The sequence below is a fragment of the Zootermopsis nevadensis genome, unplaced genomic scaffold (genome assembly GCF_977971745.1).
Source record: "Zootermopsis nevadensis isolate Lab colony 2312 unplaced genomic scaffold, Znev_1.0 Znev_ptg000008l, whole genome shotgun sequence".
Classification (NCBI taxonomy): Eukaryota; Metazoa; Arthropoda; class Insecta; order Blattodea; family Termopsidae; genus Zootermopsis; species Zootermopsis nevadensis.
In genome coordinates this window covers 15,289,371-15,310,218 of record NW_028259140.1, presented here as the reverse complement: position 1 = coordinate 15,310,218, position 20,848 = coordinate 15,289,371, and the positions used below count along the sequence as shown (strand labels likewise).

The following is a 20,848-nucleotide window of genomic DNA, read 5'->3' as shown; positions in this document are numbered from 1 at the left end:
GGGACACCAACAGAAATTTTCCTAAATACGTATTTATTTCCCTTTGGAAGTTCACCACGCTTATTATAAACGTGCGAAAGAAAACCTATCTCCCTCTGAAATACTCCACATTAACCCCGAGGGGTCGCTACCACCGCGTTAAGAGCCAACATGAAAAATCACTCAAAGTCGCACTACATGGCCTTAGTACGCACTTAGTTTCACGCTGCGTCCTCCTAACCCTGTGTCTTTACTGTACTCACTACACAGCAGTCTCAGTGGGTCCAAGAACAGGTCCGAACATGGCGGCGAGGCGAACAGGAAAAAATCACTGATTCTGCTGGAATACGAACACCGGTCGTCCAATTCGTGGGCCGTCACTTCTCTGCCTGCTATCCACCCATCGCGGTTCATACTAATATTTGATAGAAGTCACGAAAACTTTTAATTTATTTTGATTTTACGGATTAATCATGTAGTATAGATTGCATAGCTTTTACTGCGTTCCATCTGAAAACTCCCCCCAAATACACGACGTAGGGAGTACGGATTAAATTCAGCCTTCAGCGGCTTCTGTAAAGAACGGACGTGGAGTAGCAAAAACAGAATCCGGAGTTCGATTCGCTCTACGCGTCCTTTCAACATTTGATCGCGTTGTGTCTGGAGGAACTGCTCCTTTGGATGTGTCCTGAGCTCCTGCTCTGAGAGTTGGGTTAGGAGCACGATTTGACGTAACCCACTGATGCACGCATCCGTGACTCGACACGAGGAGCAGCGCTGAAATCTCGATGAGATCAATTGACATTCTACTGATGCAGGCAGTTAATTTTGGCATCACGCGAAGAGCTGCGTGCATTTGTCTTCGTTGTTTTCTGAAGTCGACTTCAGTGCAATGCATAATGGAGACAGTAGTTATTAAAGTGTGGAGCGCGAGTCAAATTGGGCTGGAAAACTAGTCCTTCTTCAGTGGCTGAATAGTCCGTGCCTCAAAGGCATCGCCGGTATTGGCGCTTCGTTGTAGAGTTTCTCAACCAGTGTGCCGCGACGCGATCGTAAATATGCTACGACATTTTAAATTCAAGTTTGATCTTGGTTCACAAGTGTATTAATATTAGTGAGATACTTTTTATCACAGATTCGTGGTCTCATTAGCTTGTGTCTTCATATCCGTGTAGAATTTCAATTGCTTTTATATTTTAATGGTTATCCATGTTTATTGAATTATTATCTCCAGATAAAGGTATTTCATATAAACTAAATATTTGTCATACTGTTTAATCTCCACGGTTTTCGCAATTATTTATACAGAAGGCTAAAAAAATTTAAAAACTTAATGACGTATAAAAGAAAAGGACATTGTTCTGCATACAGGCACAGGCAACTTTAAAATAACATTTCGTTTGAGATTTTGAACCGGGCACAAAACATAGTGACCACCTATGGCTTTGCCCTTCGTATTGGACCAGAAACATTGCTAGAACTACTTACTGATACTTTTTAAAATATGTTTGAGAATTTTGCTGGAGTTACATTTTAAGGCATGAGAAGTAGAGTCTTCTTCGATTTTTCGTACTTTCAGATTATAATTCGGCTTACATTTCTACAGGCAGAAGTGAAGGTTTGCGTGACTTTTGTTAGAGGCACAAAAGCACTTCTAAACAATTGACTAAATCAGGGTGGTCCAAACTTTTTCCTCGCTCGGGTCAGAATTGTTTTCCTTTTCGACTCAAGGGCCATGAAACTCCTCTTGTCACTATTTTTGCAAGGTCATAATCTTTAAACCTTTGCGGCCGGATGCTGGACTGAGTCCGCCACGTAATTTACGAATTTTTTGCGTGATCTGGAGTCAAACTGAGACTAGCAAACAGGCAGCATATCATTCAAGCCTTCTTCCTTGCATTATTCCTATCCTAGTCTTCCTGGCAAGACTTTGTGTACATGATAACAGGAGAATTAGGCAGGAGAGAAAAGTCGTCTTATTCTGACACGTGTCCATGGAAGCCAGGACAGGCGAAGGAAGAAGTCTATGGAAAAATCTTACGAGAAGAAGAGATGGGATGGTGGGACACATTCTGAGGCAACCAGGATTGGTTAATTTGGTAATGGAAGGGGAAAATTATAAGGGGAGACAAATATTGGAATTTTTGAGGATGTGGGCTGTAAAGAATATGTGGAAATGAAGAGACTGGCGCAAGATGGACGAAAATGGGGGTCCGCATCAAACCAGTCGGAAGACTGACGATAAAGAGAGAGAATTTGCAACACTTTATTTCCTCCTAAAAAAACAAAATGTGTCTTCATGTTTCACGGCTTGCAGGAAGCTCTCGACCAACTCAGGGACTAGCAGTTTCTCACATGTGACTTTATCCCAGAGCATTATTTACTGAAGTTTAAAGGAAATTTTTAAACTCTTTCTTTAATAAGTTATTGTTACTTATAAAAGGGAAGTACCCTCTCACTTACCATGAGAAGGCTAATTTTCAAAATATTTTTAAAGCTATTATATATACACAAAATAGCACTTAAAATCCTTGTATCACAATATAATTGAACGGACAATGTGTTCAATACAAGCCACGACCACTTCCCTCCGCATCGTTTACAACCGATTCATTCAATCTTCCTGTCATTCGACAACATTTTTCTTCAACTCCAGCGCTAGGGTTGTTGAGGACCTTGCCTTTCAGTGCATTATCCCTAAATTCCTGGTGGTCCTTAGCCACTTTATACAAATTTCTTTTCAAACGATTCTCGAATCCTCTTCAACCTCATCTCTACGTCTCTTACGTGGTCTACCGTGAATTAATTCTTCCATATGTCCACGCCATCTGTCAGAGGTTTTATAAATTTCACAATATATTACATCCTCCATCTCCTTATGAGTTTTTTTTCCAGTTCGCTTTATGAGATTATATTTGGAACGCCTTACTTCATCCAAATGTGATTGATTTTATGTATTTTGGCATTGATTAATGTATTAAATTTGAAGAGGGTATCGACAATCAGTCTCTTGAACGTCTTTCCTCGAGACCTTCCGTGACACTCACAAAGCTTTCGCCTCGTAAAAGTTGTTTACGAGGCAAAAACTTAAGCCTTTCCAGATATAAAATGATATTTTTCCTAGAACAGTCTCCTCACTGCGATTGGAACCAATGAAATTCGAATATGGCTTTTCGGAGCGTTTCCGACGCTTTGGGGTGATTTTGGGGGACGAATCGGATCGCCGCATTGAATTCAAAATTTAAGACCAGTTACTGTGATAGCGCGCTTGTGTTGTGTTGGACTTCAAGTCGTACATAAACAGCAGATTCATTGCACTGCCTGAATATCAACAAAATTGTCTTTGCATCAGTGCGTCTCAATTCGTGAATAAATTGAGTGATTTCAACAGCAACTGTGTCTTCAAGAATTACACCAGCTCAGCGACTTCGCTGCCCTCCCGCGAGCGCCGCTCCAATTAAGGTCTCTCCGTGTATTCCCTGCGAATCGGAGATCCTCGCCCACCGACTAACCCTATGTCAAGGTATTCTGAGAAAATCTTTAACCCTCTCCGCGCACCGAAGTAAGAAACGTTGTAAAAACACCAACGCTAGCCTAGCTACTGGGTTTGAACCCGGGGCTACATCAGCAGAAGGACGAATGTGTGTGGATGGACGGTTATTTTCCCAATCTAACATTCTTTTACGTTTCGCCTCCTTCTTTTTAGAGTTTCTTCTTCTTCTTCTTCTTCTTCTTCTACGTTTCTCCTCCTTTTCTTGCACTTCTCCTCCTTCAATTTGTCTCTGTGTTTGTCTCATGTCAGCCGCCTGGTACCTGCAATTTGAATATTAAAAGTCAAAACAAACAATCTTACACCTTTCACCAGTATTATCTACACTCAAGACAATTTTTACCACATTTCGCAGACACAGTTACAGAAAACATGTATATATATATATATATATATCTCCAAAGAAAGTGTGTGATTAAATTTATTATTCTGACCTGAGCTAATGGCTTAATGAAGTGTACCAAACGTAGTTAGCGCACAACACATGTAAAAGTATATATATATATATATATATATATATATATATATATATATATATATATATATATAATAAATTTAATCACACACTTTCTTTGGAGAGATACGCGTGTCTTGTTTGAGACATGAGCCCTTGACAATATTTCCCTCTTTTAGCAAAATATTTTTGTCCCACCAAAAATTGTTCTGGAGAGGTTCTGCTGGACGTAAAACAGACACAAACCAAAATCGAATGAATTCCTGGCTCTTGCACAAACAAGTATGAAGAAAACTGGCTTCTGGGATGTTTTTGGAGCTACTTACTCACTCCGTTAACAGATGGCAGGAGACTGCATGGTCAAACACGCCAAGAGACGGACATTTTAAAATAAACGTCCATCAGAAATGGGAACATGATATGGATAGGCGTCGTTAAACCTGAAACTGGCCTAACACAACGGTGAAAGCGAAACGTTATGGCGATGCTGATGTGCTGAACGCCAGACACTTCCTGCCCAAGAGAGTGCCACTGATCAAAGAAACTTGGTCGAAGAGCTTCTTATTAATGCAGTCACAGGTTACGTCTGATTAGCATTTCCTAGTCATTCGCCCTCTGCTTTAACCAATCAGTTTGACCGCAACGTCGCCCTGCCTGCTTTCATTCTACCCCCTCCACTCGCCCAATTTTCGTGCTTTTATTCGACCCCCTGAGAGAGCAGAAATAACATCCGAAACGTCGGTCACTTTCTTCGATACTACATGGCGCAGCATCCAAAGATGGCGGAAATGTTTCACTTCCTAGAGCTTTTCGAAAGTAACAGTTTGTGATTATACAGCCCTGAGCAACCAAACAAAGAATCAAACAAACAAAGAAACAAACCATCGATTTTCCTTGTCATTGAAACATGCGACGTGGGAGACGAAGTGGTGCTCGATATACTTTCCGCCGATACGAAGATCGTGTCGTCGATCACTTCTGCGTCGAGTCTATATGAATAGAAATTCATGTCAGGGATCTCGGTCCACGTGTCTTCTGCAGGATCATATTTTTCGGTACTGAGCTCGGATGATATTTTGTTGAATCCTCCTGCACACACACACATTTCGTAAAAGGTCACAGCATATAAAAAAAGCTGCCAAAGGGAACTTATTCTAACCCCATTCAGCTGGGCCCTGGCCACGAAATATGTGGCTTTTATGGAGCCACAAGATTCATTACCTTATTCACAAAAGTCGGTAGTTGACCTCATCTCATATAATCTAGTTCCTTAAAAACATTTTAATATTATCCTTCCTTTTACGGCAATTTATCACAAGTGGTATCTTCTCTTCAAGATTACCAATTACAGATTTCTAGACGTTTGTATTTCCCGTAACTTCGATACTTCACACTCCGTCTGTCTTTACGCTCATAAAATTTGTAATTCCGTAAAAGGAACGAATGAATTAAATACAACAAAGAAAATCCATTTCCTCTTGCATTGTCAGTTTTAGTACCAGGAACAGCCTCAATTTTATTTACGTCATTGTAGCATCAGGAAATTACGCCTGACATGTGTTGTCTACTTCATGAAACTGCGTGAGAAAGTAGCCTTAAATATCAACACAAGATGGCGTTACACAAACAACTGACAAAAAGCAAAAACTGCGAAGGGACTGCTTTAAACCATCGGCTTTTCGGGGATAACAGCGCGGCAAACTGAAATTTCCTTGCTACAAGAACGAAATATTTACCTTTAAAATTGGGACTCTGTGAAAAATGGGGCTTACTTTACTTAAGATACCACTAGAGATTATGCGTTGTCAGTTAGATAGTTAGTTAGTTAGATAAGTGTTCTTTTTGGAGAATGTAATCGAAACCACGAATCGGGGATAAAATTACTGAAAAACTCAACCAGGAAAACATTTCACAATAGCAAGTTCTCTAAGAAGGATATAGAAGAACATCACTCAGAATGTCCGGAGTTCTCACCTAGGGCGTACAGACAGCCGTGGAAGGCGACGCAAGAATGCAAGGCACGTCGAGAAAGCATTGGTGCAACGAATATCCACTGGTCGGTGTCCGGGTCATAAACTTCCACCATGTTTAGAAAATTGTAATAATAAATTCCACCAGCGACGTATATTTTGTCTGCAAAAACAAATTAGCTATAATTAAACTGGTCCATGCAGAGCACAGACATGGGACAATCCCTACTTAAATCTGTAAATCAATTAAGTCTCCCTTCGAGTCACAGAAACTGCACTGTACATCTGTTTCATTGTTTCGAATGCAGATAATCAGCGTGTTATAGAAGACGAGTTTAACTGATAAAATTTCAAATAAACAGCATAAAGTGATTGAATTAATGCATAATGGAAATGACGGTAAGTTACATCTTCTGTGAAACGAATTTTATTAAATTTGGTACCAGAGATGTACGGTACGAGCTGCTAAAAGGTGTTCTACATTTATAATACAATGCGCTATTTACATGAGATTATTAAATGCCTCAAAAACATATTGCATCTTCATTATTTCAGAGCCAATTTGATAGTTTGATGGTTGTTTGCATTCACTCCTTGTGTACACTAAAAAGGCAGAAGACGACGCACAGGGACAGCTTACGAGAGCAAAAGAAACCATCAGGCACTTAGGACTTCAAGCCGTCGCAGTCTGCGAAATAACGAAGTCCGTAGCACGGATAAAAGAAAAGATAATAAAAGAATATGGGACGATGGAGTGAGGGAAACTAAGATCGAGAACGAAGAGGATTGCCTTGAAGATGAAGGCATAAGGTTCGTCTGAAACTTCGCCGGAAGCCAAACGACAGCCATCTTCGTACTCGCCGCCGTGAGAACCTCAGATCCTGCGATTCCTTCAACCGTTCTCGCGTGCTTACATGCGGACAGACAGACGCCTCGCCTTCTGCACTAATTCACAAATTTCTGTTTCACAGGATTTACGTACCATTCAGTACAGTCGCACTTGCATAGCATCGCTCTTTGTTCATGGGAGCGATCCTCGACCACTTGTTCGCCTTGCAGTCGTATCTTTCAGCCGATCTGAAATAATGCTCTCTAACTTTACCGCCCATGGCGTACACTGCAGCTCGCAGAACTGCCACACTTAAACCGGATCTGAAACGAAAAAATGTACACGCTCTGATATGCTCATTTATTGCTAATTCAGATGCATTTCCTCTCGAAGATCGCAACTGTTCGCTCGTCATTGTTAAATCTTAACTCAAATGAATTAACAAGCAAATCGCATTCTTAAAGCCAACTTTGTCGCAAAAGTTCTCCGACCTATTCACACTTTGCACGATGCTCCTGAATGTGAGTGGTAAAATTTTACAGCTCCTGCCCGCATTTATATCATGACTAAGAGAGCGACTATCAGCTTTTGAAGAAGAACTCTGTTCCAAGGAGTTTCTTACTTACCAATCTGTATCTTACCTGCGTTCATGCATAGGCGCCACCTCGCGGCATGTCATCGTAACAGCGTTGAAGCATCTACATGAGTTAAAAGTTTCAACGCCGTTCTCGCCTCCGATGACGTAAATGTCGAATCCGATCACTGCCGTGACATGGCCTGCTCGCGGACCGATCGAGCCGGCCCCTTCCACCTGCAGGAACGACAGATTATGGTTTCATGTTTCTTTGGGTCATTCGGTCTACTGAAGAGAAGTCCTTACATTAGAGGCCAAGCGACCAACCACCGGAGCAGGAGTGACCGAAATTGCTACCCCTTGGATGATGGCATTCGACAAAGACCGCGAGAAATTAACTTGGAGCGAAGGTGGAAACAGGAAGACCCGAAGAGAAGCTCTTGTCAAGTTAGACAGACAAACGTAGAATCAATTTCTGATCAACAGCTGACATTTCAGGTTCGTGCGATGGCAAAGACAGATGTTGGTGTTTTGGGTTTTATCGACGCAAAGCTGGAGGCGGTACGTCCCCCACCCCAGACTTAAAACCTGTGTAATTAATTTATTTATTCTTTTGACGTTAATACGTCTATGAGGAAGGGTCATTCGGCAAAAATGTGTTACGAAAAAGGGAAACGAAAAAGTGTAACTTCTTTGTTATGTTTCCTAGGAAACGTCATCTGTCTCCTCAGCATTATTGTTACCTATAAAACATTACATTGCCTTACCTTACCCTCATTACATTACATTATATTACTTTACATTACATTAAGCTACAATAGACCCATCTTAAGCGTAACTAATTCAAGTTAAATAAGCAAAGTCTCAATCAAACTTTGCTCAATTGTAAAGAATGTATAAAGGAAATATTTAGAATAAATCTAAAATATAAACTTCCTTTCCGTATAGACGTATTTACGTCAAAATCCCCGGAACCGTGTTTCCACTGTCACTTTTTAATTCATGTCTTTGAAGCTTTTCTAAAAAATGTGTTCAGTGCAATGGAAATAAAAGATCACGAAATAAAGAGGCTAAGAGCTGCTTGTAATTAAGCTTAAATAAACAATTACTTGGTACAAATAAACAAATAGGAGGAAAAGTAGTTTATTCTGAGAGGCGTCATTTAACAAGGCACAGTAAGAGTAGAAAGGAGTGCAACTCACCACACTCCACCGGTCTGCTCGTGCGTCGTACGCTTCGATCACATCTGTCGTACTTCCGTCGCGACGCCCACCAATAGCAAACAGAATGTCCCGTCGGTTTCGCGGGCGGGCAATCCTTGGTGTCACGAGGTTCTTGTCGTCTTTCGACAACCTTTTCGCGTCGTCCAGGAATTTGAGAGTCTCCGAGATCACGGGTTTGCACGCCTCATTTTCCGTCACGTACGGGTGTTTTGACACCTGTTGAACAGTTCAATGTGGACCTTATAGAATTTTAGGAAGGGATGCCATGTTCAATTGCAGAGGAGACAAGAAATTCACACATAATTTGGTTCTGAAATCGCCGAAATAGATGGTGGTATATACAGGAAAATATGTTTTTTGGTTTGTGTAACGACGCTCTTAACAAATGCACGGGTTGTGGAGAGAAGCGAAATCAAGGTTAAATCGATCTTAGAGAAAAGTATTGAAATGTGTTTCAGCCTAAATCTAAATACTTAAGTAATGGCTGCATTTTGAGTTACTTTCAAAAATTGTAATTTATTTCTCGTCTCTCCCGTGCAAGATGCACATTCTTTTTGATTCGATAACTTTAATTAATCGTCAAAATTACGTAACATCGAAAGGAAATTATGACAATTAGTTGCTTCGAGTTTCAAGGGAGGCAACCTTCTGCATGTTGATGGTTAGGTGGAAGGCCCGTCAACAGAGCAGCGTGTGATTATGGGCTCGATGTCTATTATGAGGCATTGCATGTTTCGACATTAATTGGTCATCGTCAGGTGGTTCTCTTTAAGTTTTCGAAACTAGTAGATACGTATTATAAATTGTAAAGACGTGTGTAGCAGTTAACATTTTCATGAAAACGTTTGATTTTTTCACACGTATTCGTAAGAGGTGAGTGGCTGAATTCACAGGGCATTGCAGCTGTTGAAGATGGAGGTTCTTATTCCAGCTCCCGCCGACTGTGAAGTGCGGTCAGTGATAAAGTTTTTGAATGCAAAGAGCATAGCGCCGATCGAAATTCATCGTCAGCTGTGCCGGGTTTATGGTCCTAACGTTATGAGCAAGCAGATGGTGCGTCGCTGGTGCAGACAATTTTCAGCGACGGGCCATTCAGAACAAGCGGCGCGGGATGCTTAGTGCCGGTATTGTCTTCCTGCACGATAACGCTAGGCCGCACACGGCTCGACGGACAGCAAGTCTCCTGCAGGTGTTCAGCTGGGAGGTGTTTAATCATTCACCCTACAACCCGGACCTCGCTCCCAGTGATTCCCATCTTTTCCTACACCTCAAGAAATTCCTGTCCGGTCAGCGTCAGCGTTTTGAGAATGACAGAGAGGCGGAGATGGTTGTCACACAGTGGTTCAAATCCCAGGCGGCAGACTTCTACGACACAGGTATTAAAAGTTGGTCCCACGGTATGACAAATGTTTCAATTCCGGTGGCGAATATGTTGAAAAATAGCTGGACACTTGCTGTATCTGTTGCAATAAATATTTCCATGAAATTGTGTTTTGTTTCTGTAAACGGCCCCAGGAAAACTTACTTTTGGGACGCACCTCGTAGAATGTTAAAGCAGTCTGTGAGTTTGAAGCCCCTGGAGTAATTTATTCTCGGAGATAGAACGAATCTATCTTGTTGAACTTTTCGGATATCTGTTGTCCCTATGTGGTCAATCAGCTGAAGATTATCATGCTAAGTGTTCATCGTCGGAGATACTTGAAATTATTAGAACAGCTAAGATAAGCTTCTTATGGCAATAGGATCTTTGGTTAAGTCGAACGCTGCGTCAGAAGACGTGATTTACCTGTTGGAGGATTTTCCTATTCGAGCTGAGTGGAAGTTTGAATTTAGTTAACGGTGGAATGCTGTAGTTGAACTGATCTTAATTAACGCTGAGACTGTAATAAAAGATTGTAGCGCAGACGGACTGTCAAACTGAAAGACGATGAATAAGAAACGATTATTAACTCGAACAACATTTCTGCAAAAAAGGACGAATCGAATATTTGTTTTGCACATACACACGCATATGCGAGCGTGTTAACAGCGGCATTAAACAGGTAGTTACTGTAACCATGGAAACTCAGGTAATCTGGGGATTTCTTACGTATCAAATTTTGCACAGTAGAAGACATTGAAATCTTTGTGTAATTTTCACGTTGTTATTGTAAGATTTTAAACAGAATTGGAATGTGTCAACAGATTTCGTTAAAGGTAATCAATATTAAATCTAATAAACATCCGTTCAGACGTTCTAGACCTGGAACTGCGGACAGACAGACGGGCTTACATCAGACGAAGAAAAAGGCTCACAATTTGCATTAATTAGTTACGAACACGTGTGATTATGGAATTGAAAACGCGGGTTTTACTTCCAATAAACATCCACGATTTCGGGGGCACACTGACCTCCTCCTTGAAATTTTTTGCATCAAGTCGTCCAAGTCCCTTCAAAAGGCCCGCGATGTGGCCTTTCCTGTTGTCCCGGTCGTGGTTGATCCACTTGAGAATGCACTCCCACACAACTCTCTCGTCCCTCACGTTCAGTTCCTCGTCCTCGATTACCGCTTGCAGCTCCTCTGGAGGCAGTTCCAGCAGTTCTTTGCTCTGCTGAGTCAATTCCACGAAGTGGCGCAGAACGAAGCGACGAGCTTGAGAGTCAAGGTCGGCGAGGGAGTGAAACCTGCGACAGCGAGGGTAATAGCCGACTCAGATTCGAAGTCTGACACAATTAAACCCTGCAGGAAGAACTGAATTCTCAAGCATTTGCACACCACAGTATTTCGCCTCCAGTTTTTACCTTAGCCGTTTGAAGCCCGAATGAGCGAGACTGAGAGCAGACACGTGGAGAGGCAACGGTGAGAGACTCTCCGTTTAACCGGGGCAAAATAGAATGTTTTCGGCTCTGAAGGTTCCCAGGCAATGCCCGCTTGTCTTCGTGATAAGATTATAGTTTGAAACAAGGGCATGGCGTACGCAAGTGAAGAAGTCAGTGAGATGAGGAGTGTAGAATTTTGAATTCTGGCCTTAACCTTGGCGAAACGACGTTTTGGTAACTTCGTGTGTTAATCCCGTGAAACCTCGTGTAACCGGACTAAATGGGCGGATCCGTGGGTCGAATGAGCGGGGGAAAGGGGAACGTGTTCATGGAATTGAACAAATAATCGTTGGCCGAAAATGCGGGCGTGTTGCACGCACAAGCCGACGACAAACTCACTCGTGGGCGCTTTTCGAGGGAGTCCCTGTACTAAAAAAGTTAATTCATCAGTAATTCTGTCCATCGCATGAACTGGAGGTTCTAGTGTGAATCTGCCGATGTCAGAGTCGATTTGCTTCCTACGTTGTCCTGAACAAGAAGGTTCAGCGTCTATGGGAACCAGCGGGTTGTTTCTTGTATTTTCCCGATATTAACTAATTTTCTAAATCAGCAAAATCTGGGGTGAGGTTAGATCAATGAACTGTACTTCGTGGACATCGCTTTAAACAATTTCGCCGGTGGAATCCAATCGCAAACAATCTGGTTGAAATGCGGGAATCGGATAATCGAGGCTCGGTCAACAGAGGTTTTGCTGTAGGCAGAAGGATGTGGGGCTGAATGTTGATTTTGATATTGGGAGGATTATGTAAGAAGCAAGGAATTCCGCAGAGAAAGAAAGAAAGAAGGATAGGAATTCGATTGGATTGATTATGACTCAGCAATAGATCGCGATTAACGTTTCTTATGGTGAAATTATTCATCTGCTTGTCATAATGACGCTCAAAACATACGCAGTTAAATCAGACCTGCCCTGACCTACAACGCTTTATAATTTGTCCAGTCCTCAGTCAGAGGCTTTAATCTCCGACCCGGCACTCGACTGCTCTTGAGGAAAGCTGATTCGCTCCAGCGACGAAAGCTGGCGAAACAGCAAATGACAAATGAACATCAATTACCTTGCGAACTGCAGGATGTCGATACAGTTGTCGGCGTTTATCTCGTCCATGAGGAAGTCGCAGCACAGTTTAGAAACGTCCGTAATACACAAGGATTCAGCCATCTCGAGCAGCTGACGCGCTTTGTCGGAGCGGATGTCCACCTCGCGAAAATAAACATAATCCAGTATCTGGGTCATTATGTCTGAGCTGACTCCGTGGAGGACAATATCAGTCTCCTCACTGGTGTAGTGTGTTGTCGTGAACAGATCCCTGAAACGTTACAAAGCAGTAATCGATTTGGAGAATCGAAGATCAGAAAATTACAAGTCATGCGCATAAACTCTAAGTTTTTATGACTCACGTAGCCAAATAAAAGTATCTTTTTGTCAATGTGGTGGATGAATTCTTGTTACCGTATATTTCAAAAACTCCCAGAATGAGTCCGAATGGGACCAGATTAACTGCGAGAGGCTCAAAAGCGGGCGAAAGCTTAAAAGAATTTAACCTAAAAATCGGAAAGCAAGCAGCGAGCATTTGAACTATAGAATGTCATCTCGTTTCTTACATAACCTTGACTTTTTTATGAGATATCTGAGGTTATAACAACTACTACAGAAATTAAAAAGCCAACGCAAATATTGCAAAATACATTGCAGGCTATACATTCCACTGATTGATCAGTTCGTAATATGAAATCTATTTGCTCTGTAAAAACATTTTCCCGACAATAAACCACTTGAAAGAAAAGCCGATGTTTCTACGCGGACTATAAAAAGTCATCACCAACCAAGTAACATTTTCCTATTACTAATTAAGGGATTTGCAGAGCAAGACAAACGGAAATATTTGATTGTCTTTATTTCTTAAATGTCTGATGTTGCAGTTCTTTACGTCGCTGTTCAGAGGTCAAAAGTTCTTGTTCAGTCAACTTTTTACGTCCAGCCCCACCCCTGCAAATCTTCGTCTTAAAATCGATCATAAAGTCAGTTTTCATAATAGTTTTCGTAATCGTAATATATCGAATGAGTATCAGTTTACCTTGTTGAAGTTGTTGGAGTTGGTACTTCAAATACTTGATAACGTCTTCTTTCACTTTTCTGATGTTTTAGGCCAACTGTCCGTCAATATTCAAGAATGCTAAGTGCTACTTCTGGAGCAGTGATAATGCGACTGGCTTGATATTTTTTGATTTATTTGTTGTGAAGCGTTATTTGTTTACTCGGCATTGTTGTGTTCCACAACAATGCCGTGTAAACAAATATCTGTTGACATTGTTGATGACGTCATTTTTTGACGACAAATTGGTTGACGACAACGAGGAATCACAAATTTTTATAGTAAGAAGATAAGACTCGGAGCTCCTCGGGGGGGGGGGGTCAATTTTTTAAAACGCAACCAACCTTGTGTAAGAAACTAAACAACACCCCCCCCCCCCCCCGAATGGAGGCTTAAAACAATTGACCAACCCCACAACCACAATGCCGAGTAAACAAATATCTGTTGGCATTGTTGATGACGTCATTTTTTGACCACAAATTGGTTGAAGACAACGACGAATCACAAATTTTTATAGTAAAGATTAGAAAAGCTCTGCCACTCCTTCCCACACACACACACACACATCAGTCCTATGCAACTTCAGTTGCCACTGATTTTAGTTTCACTGTGCTTTAAAGCCTTTTTTCTTTCCACAAATATGGTGATATTTGAAATCTGATCACCAGGAAATACAACAGCCAAGTTACAAACGGCACTGTAATGATAAACAGTGACACATATTCTTGGCAGACTTAACTCTATCACATGACAAGCACATCTAATACATCATATTGCTCATGTACTTAACACAATGCACGTCGAGTTGAGACAGATAAATCTGTAGCAGCCAGGAGTGCCCTTCGTGATCACAGTCAAATTCCTGTTGCGATACCAAGTTCCCCACCCATCGCCGACACAAATGCATAAACAAACAGCATTCTGATGACGCAGCTGATTGAACATGTACTTTTGTTCTGGGAGGCACACCACTCAGGCACCATTGCTAAACTAGCATTACTTTAAATTAAAAATTTTGAAACACTTTCTTGTGTATTAAAATTTGTGAGTCTTGTGGAAATGTCGGTGAATCAAATAGGAACCTAGAAGTCAGAACGAAATTACATGTTCAGTTGATGAGCGATATAAGTCTCCATTGTGACATGGATTAGACCCAGAAAGAGATAACAATTATGGTTTCCATCTCAGCCCCCTTGAAAAGAGAGATCTGCCATCTTCAGAGGCGATTACACTTCCGTTGTCTACGCCAGAACTGCGAAACCTGGCGCGGAGGTGTTGGGGTAAACAGCCCCGGGCGCTTGAAAAATTATTTTTAAAATTAATCAAGTAAAATAAAACCCGACGTTGTTTTTCAATAAGCGAAAATGAAATTGCAATTCCTTCTTATACCTCTTCTCATTTAAATTTATTTCCCACTGATAAAGGACACATTTATTATTAATTATCGACTTCTTGCATTTACGAGTATGATTGAATGTAACTAAATTATAAGCTTCTTATTTTGTTGTTTTTCAACTATCAACAATGTGTAAATATGGGTCGACAATGGTCAGCCTTTACGTGAACACCTGCGTGTATAACAATGCAAGAAAAAGGATTGGAATTTCTAACCCACACCTGCAACAATCTTGGCTGAGCATGCCGTAAGGCTCTTTTCTCGTTTCTTATGCACGCAGTATAATAGCCTGAATGAACCGTATTGCACTCCGTTCCTCTACCTAAGAAACTAATTGTTGCGTCATCTGTTTATTCGGCATTGTTGTGTTTAATTATCGCCGTCAACAATCCGCTTTCGTCATTCTGTTAAGAGCTGAGCTGTGAGTCGGTTGTAGAAAAAGTGCGTCGTGAAGTAGATAATTTTGTGTACTCATCTCAATTATCAAATAAATCATCAGCATTCGAACGTCTGCTCGTCCACAGAATTTACTAAGGATGAAATACGACAGTTTCTTACAAATTCATGTTCTGGGTCTCAGACAGTTTTCGGGCTTGTGACCTTAGTCAGTCGAATCATTTCCGAGGAACAAAAACAGAATTTGCCTTAGCGCCGTTCTTCCCTAGTGCTTGATGTCCGAACAAGAGAAAACATCTTCCCCGGGATTCGAACGGGGGAAACATTTTCTTTGGCCCAGCGCCCAGGGCCCCTCAAAAATATTCTTCTCAATTTTAAATTTTGAAATAAGAGCAATTGGTAATGCAGTTTTTTCTTCGTGTCTCTTCCGAATATTTTGACGTAAATACGTCTATCTTTTAGGGTCAGTGTCATCCGGCAAAAAGTGTTACGAAAAAGGGAAACGAAAAAGTGTAACTTCATTTTTATGTTACCTTGGAAACGTCATCTGTTTATCAACAAATAAACAACAATGGTTACCTACATAGTTACATTACATTTCTTTACATTACATTCATCTACCACAGACCCATCTTAAGCGTAACTAATTCAGGTTAAATAAGCAATGTCTTAATCAAACTTATCTCAATTGTAAAGCATGTATAAAGGAAATATTTAGAATAAAACCAATAAATAAACTTCCTTTCCGTACAGACGTATTTACGTCAAATTCTCCGGAACCGTGGTTCCACTATCACTTTTTAAATTCATTCTCTTCTTATAGGAAAAGTACTTATTATTAATTATCGACTTCTTGCATTTATGATTGAATGTCACCTAATTATAAGTTATATTAATTATCTTTGTATTTTTTAACTACCAACAAATTGTAAATATGGACCGACAACAATGGTTATGTTACCTAAGAATCTAATTGTTACGCCATTGTGTACTCTGCATTGTTGTGTTTAATTATTGCCGTCAACAATCCGCTTTCGTTATTACGGAAAGAGCTTTGCTGTGAATCGGTTGTGGAAAAAGTGCGTCGTGGAGTAAACAATTTTGTGCTGTTAAAAACGTTTTAGAAAATCACAAGTGCTTATCTTACATAAGAATTATTAAGAAATCTGTGAAACTGCCCTCAAATCTCTCCATCGAGTGTTGTTAATTTCATATTTGACTGTCTTCATTTACAGTTTTGCAACAAGATCGTGCCAGAAATTTATTCAAGCTTCAGAAATAAGGTAAGTTTAAACCGTAGATGAACAAACTAGTATCTAGTTACATGTCTGAATACTTTATAAGGAATGTAAATAATGTAGCCCGTACAATTTACGTTTTATTCGTGCATCAATGATAGGCAAAAGCAATCTTCGTTTCTGTGAAACTAATGACAGTTCATCAGCGAAAAGTTGGTGGATCCTGAGATCAAAGAAGTAACATACTGAGTGGGCTTATGAATAAATTATATACGTGTAGGTTAAAAATCCTCCCGAAGGTATCACCACCTTGTCGGGTGAGGAGCCTGAGGGGAAGAGACCGCTGGGGAGACCTAGACGTAGATGGGAGGATAATCTCAGGCGGGATCTATGGGAGAAAGGAGTTGAAGGAGACTGGATTTTGTTGGCTTAGGACAGGGTCCGGTGGAGGGCTTTGGTTAATTCGGTGATGAACCTTCGGGTTCGGTAAGCCATCTGGTTGGTTGGGTCCACTATTTGGGACACCTGAGGGGAAGAGACCGCTGGAGAGACCTAGACGTAGACGGGAGGATAATGTCAGGCGGGATCTATGGGAGATAGGAGTTGAAGGAGACTGGATTCTGTTGGCCCAGGACAGGGTCCGGTGGAGGGCTTTGGTTAATTCGGTGATGAACCTTCGGGTACCGTAAGCCATCTGGTTGGTTGGGTCCAGTATTTGGGAAGCCTGAGGGGAAGAGACCTCTGGGGAGACCTAGACGTAGATGGAAGGATAATATCAGGCGGGATCTATGGGAGATAGGAGTTGAAGGAGACTGAATATTGTTGGCCCAGGACAGGGCTTTGGTTGATTCGGTGATGAAACTTCTAGTTACTTAGTTGGTTAGTAGGTTTAAAATTACGTGTGTGTTTAGTCTAAGGAATTTCGCTCTCGGTGTTCTGCGGAGATTATGCGTATGTTCGTAGGAGTCAACCCAGCAACTTTCACTTTGATTTCTATACTTTTTCATGTTTAATGTAATAATTAATTCGTTCAATACAGCATACTGTGCATATTGCAAAGGCCTGACGTAATTTAAATAAACATTTCAAAATATTAGATTATATTGGTGCGTCTAGTTGTGGATATAACTATATTATAATTAAGTAATCGCCTCCATAAAAAAAATATTTGTAAATGTATGCGCTGTAAACTCATTTACCGGAAATAAGACATTGTATCTAAATGAAACACTCTTCTTTTTCAGATGAGGCCGCATTTCACACAAGTGAACTTCTGCAGACTTCTGGCAATTTGCTTTGCTGTTTTGACCGTGGTACGTGTTTGTTCTATTTCTGCTTTCTTTGATTGGAGGGAACTCAAATAACGGAGATAGTGTTTGTTTTTAGTAATTACAAATTTAAAATTACATAATTAAAATACCATTATCATAACTGTTTCGAATATTATTTTTTTCTAATTAAGCATCTCTATGTTCTAGGTGTGCAGTGGAAAACCATCTATCAGTTATCAGCTGGGCACAGGGAATTAATTTTTCTCTCCGATGGCAGCACTGTAAGACCAGGCAGGCAATTATCTTTATGGGAGAAGTTTTTCGGCCCGCACCCAGGTACGTACTTCATCGTTCCAAAGGCCAGTTGTTACTTGACTTGTGAGAGCGATGAAGTCTCTGTCTCAATTGAAATCTCGCCACCCAGCCGTTCGTTTTGGTTGAAATTTGTAAGTTTTCATAATGCTTGTGGGTGTGACGTATCGAGAGACCATAATTCATTCATCCAGTTACAGCGATGTTAATAAAAAGTAGTAGGTCTGCGCTGTTTCAAAAATGAGTATAACCAAGAAGGTCACTTCATTCGAGAATTATTAATTATAATATATTACATAAAATTGTCTGCGGTCTGACTTCGATATTTTGTTCAGTTAACTTCTTGAGTAAAAAAACCATCCAAATTTCTCCTTATAGAGTTTTAAAAAACTCATCAGTACTATTTGTGATTCTGCTCTTCTCGTAATCGGTTTTGTGATGAGATTTAAACTCGCATTAGATGTGCGTTCCTTTGATACAGACATGCAACTTTACGACACTAGTCAAGTAGGACACAGGCTAAAGTGGTAGAAGTAAACAAACAAATTTTGGTCATTAACATTATTTTAGCGTAAATTGCTGTCTGTGTAAACTCTATAATCGAGCTTTCTTTGTTTCAGTAATGGAGATGGTGCAGGAAGTGTGTTTGCTGTATGTCGCTTTGGGAATCCTGACAGGATTTATGATGCTGTATGGAATATTCACGGTGAGTAATGTGCCCAATGGCGTTTCAGGGGCCCTTGTTGCCTCCATCATCAGCATATCTGAAACCTTAGTAAAGTTCTACCATTCTATACCTCACAACAACCCAAGAGACATCCATCTTAATACTTGCTGTCAGGAAAAGATGAATTCTCACTTATATGATATGTTTGTTTACTAGGGCGACATGAAATGGGTGCGACGAGGCCTGTGGGTTTCCTGGAATATTCGGATTCGAGAATTGCGCTCTTGTATCTCAGGCATGCTTTATGTAGCAAGTCATGTCAGCCTTTGGACAGCCTTCAACTATTATAAAGATTCCATCCTTCTTATATGTAAGTACTGCTCATACTAAAACATTTGTTGCACTATTCTTAACTCCTGAATGTGTGATATGATTTGGTTTTATTATTCACTTTCGAGTGTTTGAGAACAAATTGCCGAAATAAGTTGTACTTTTTACCAAGTAGTATTAGGGTGATTAGATCAAATATGAGATTGGTAGGGCATGTAGACATAGAAAATTTGATAAAATCGTACCAAATTCTATCCATGTAATCTCTGGTGAAGAACTTCTTACTTCACAAACAAAAGTTTAATTTGGAAGATAATATTCTATTTTAAAGAAATATGGCTTGAGGCTGTGGAATAGATTTAAGTTACTCATGACAGGGCACAATGGCAGTATTTTGTGAATATGACAATGGACCTTTAGTTTCAATGTAAGCAGGTAATTTCTATAATAGTCAAAGTGGTTACTGAGAAATGTACATTTGTGGATATTACTTGCTTGGTAACATCCACTTGCGTTCTCTTATTTTCCATTATCTTATTCCTTTGTTTCTCTTTACAGTTTTGGAAGTCGTCTGGGGACTAGGGACTAGTCGGTTCGTAGAACATCTAGAAAGAAGACCCAAAAAGACGGATTCAAATACAAATGAAGTCAATTTCTGCAGATTTGTGGCACTTTGCTTTGCTATTTTGACTCTGGTACGTGTTTGTTCTATTTTCGCTTACTATAAATTCTTTGATTAGAGGGAATTCAAATAACGGAGATAGTGTTTGTTTTTAGTAATTACACATTCAAAATTACATAATTAAAATACCATTATCATAACTGTTTCGAATATTATTTTTTCCTAATTAACCATCTCTATGTTCTTGGTGTGCAGTGGAAAACCAGTTATCAGCTGGGCACAGGGAATTGATTTTTCTCTCCGATGGCAGCACTGTAAGACCGGGCAGGTAATTATCTTTATGGGAGAATTTTTTCGGCCCGCACCCAGGTAAGTACTGCATTGTGCCAAAGGCCAGTTGTTATCTGGCTTGTGAGAGCGATGAAGTCTCTGTCTCAATTGAAATCTCGCCATCCAGCCGTTCGTTTTGGTTGAAATTTTTATGTGTTCATAATGCTTGTGGGTGCGACGTATCGAGAGACCATAATTCATTCATCCAGTTACAGCGATGTTAATAAAAAGTAGTAGGTCTGCGCTGTTTCAAAAATAAGTATAACCAAAAAGGTCACTTCATTCGAGAATTATTAATTATAATATATTACATAAAATTGTCTGCGGTCAGACTTCGATATTTTGTTCAGTTAACTTCTTGAGTAAAAAAACCATCCAAATTTCTCCTTATAGAGTTTTAAAAAACTCATCAGTACTATTTGCGATTCTGCTCTTCTCGTAATCGGTTTTGTGATGAGATTTAAACTCGCATTAGATGTGCGTTCCTTTGATACAGACATGCAACTTTACGACACTAGTCAAGTAGGACACAGGCTAAAGTGGTAGAAGTAAACAAACAAATTTTGGTCATTAAAATTATTTTAGCGTAAATTGTAAAATCGGTATAAATGTTCCAACAAAGGCTGAAATCAAAGTAGCCCTAAAACAGATAAATAATGGAAAGGCTCCAGGAATGGATAATATTACACCTGAGGTGCTTAAAGTAGACATTGACACCACTGTGAATCTACTTCACCCACTGCTTGAGAAGATA

The 20,848-nt window shown here is 40.3% G+C and overlaps 2 protein-coding genes across 2 annotated transcripts; one reads left to right on the top strand and one right to left on the bottom strand.

The window, feature by feature from the left end:
• Positions 1-1,751: 1,751 nt before the first annotated feature.
• Positions 1,752-13,810, bottom strand: LOC147874513 (kelch-like protein 10). Its single transcript, XM_087345266.1, has 9 exons — positions 13,515-13,810; positions 12,495-12,746; positions 10,971-11,244; positions 8,559-8,795; positions 7,424-7,593; positions 6,936-7,105; positions 5,958-6,116; positions 4,866-5,072; positions 1,752-3,792 (listed from the first exon to the last, which is right to left on the bottom strand). The coding sequence occupies exons 2-9, from the start codon at positions 12,671-12,673 to the stop codon at positions 3,773-3,775; spliced, it is 1,416 nt and encodes a 471-aa protein (XP_087201392.1). The 5' UTR covers positions 12,674-12,746; positions 13,515-13,810; the 3' UTR covers positions 1,752-3,772.
• A 2,631-nt stretch (positions 13,811-16,441) lies between these two features.
• On the top strand, positions 16,442-19,202 carry LOC147874512 (uncharacterized). The gene is made up of 5 exons (XM_087345374.1): positions 16,442-16,607; positions 17,807-17,875; positions 18,049-18,169; positions 18,766-18,851; positions 19,029-19,202. The coding sequence occupies exons 2-5, from the start codon at positions 17,807-17,809 to the stop codon at positions 19,200-19,202; spliced, it is 450 nt and encodes a 149-aa protein (XP_087201500.1). The 5' UTR covers positions 16,442-16,607.
• The last annotated feature ends 1,646 nt before the right edge of the window (positions 19,203-20,848 follow it).

Coding starts and splice junctions, on each gene's coding strand:
- LOC147874513 (XM_087345266.1), bottom strand. CDS start 12,673: ATGACCCAGATACTGGATTATGTTTATTTTCGCGAGGTGGACATCCGC. Junction 11,245..12,494: donor GACATCCTGCAGTTCGCAAG/GTAATTGATGTT, acceptor TCGCTGTCGCAG/GTTTCACTCCCTCGCCGACC. Junction 8,796..10,970: donor CAAAAAATTTCAAGGAGGAG/GTCAGTGTGCCC, acceptor ACTGTTCAACAG/GTGTCAAAACACCCGTACGT.
- LOC147874512 (XM_087345374.1), top strand. CDS start 17,807: ATGAGGCCGCATTTCACACAAGTGAACTTCTGCAGACTTCTGGCAATT. Junction 17,876..18,048: donor GCTTTGCTGTTTTGACCGTG/GTACGTGTTTGT, acceptor CTAGGTGTGCAG/TGGAAAACCATCTATCAGTT. Junction 18,170..18,765: donor GTTTTTCGGCCCGCACCCAG/GTACGTACTTCA, acceptor TCTTTGTTTCAG/TAATGGAGATGGTGCAGGAA.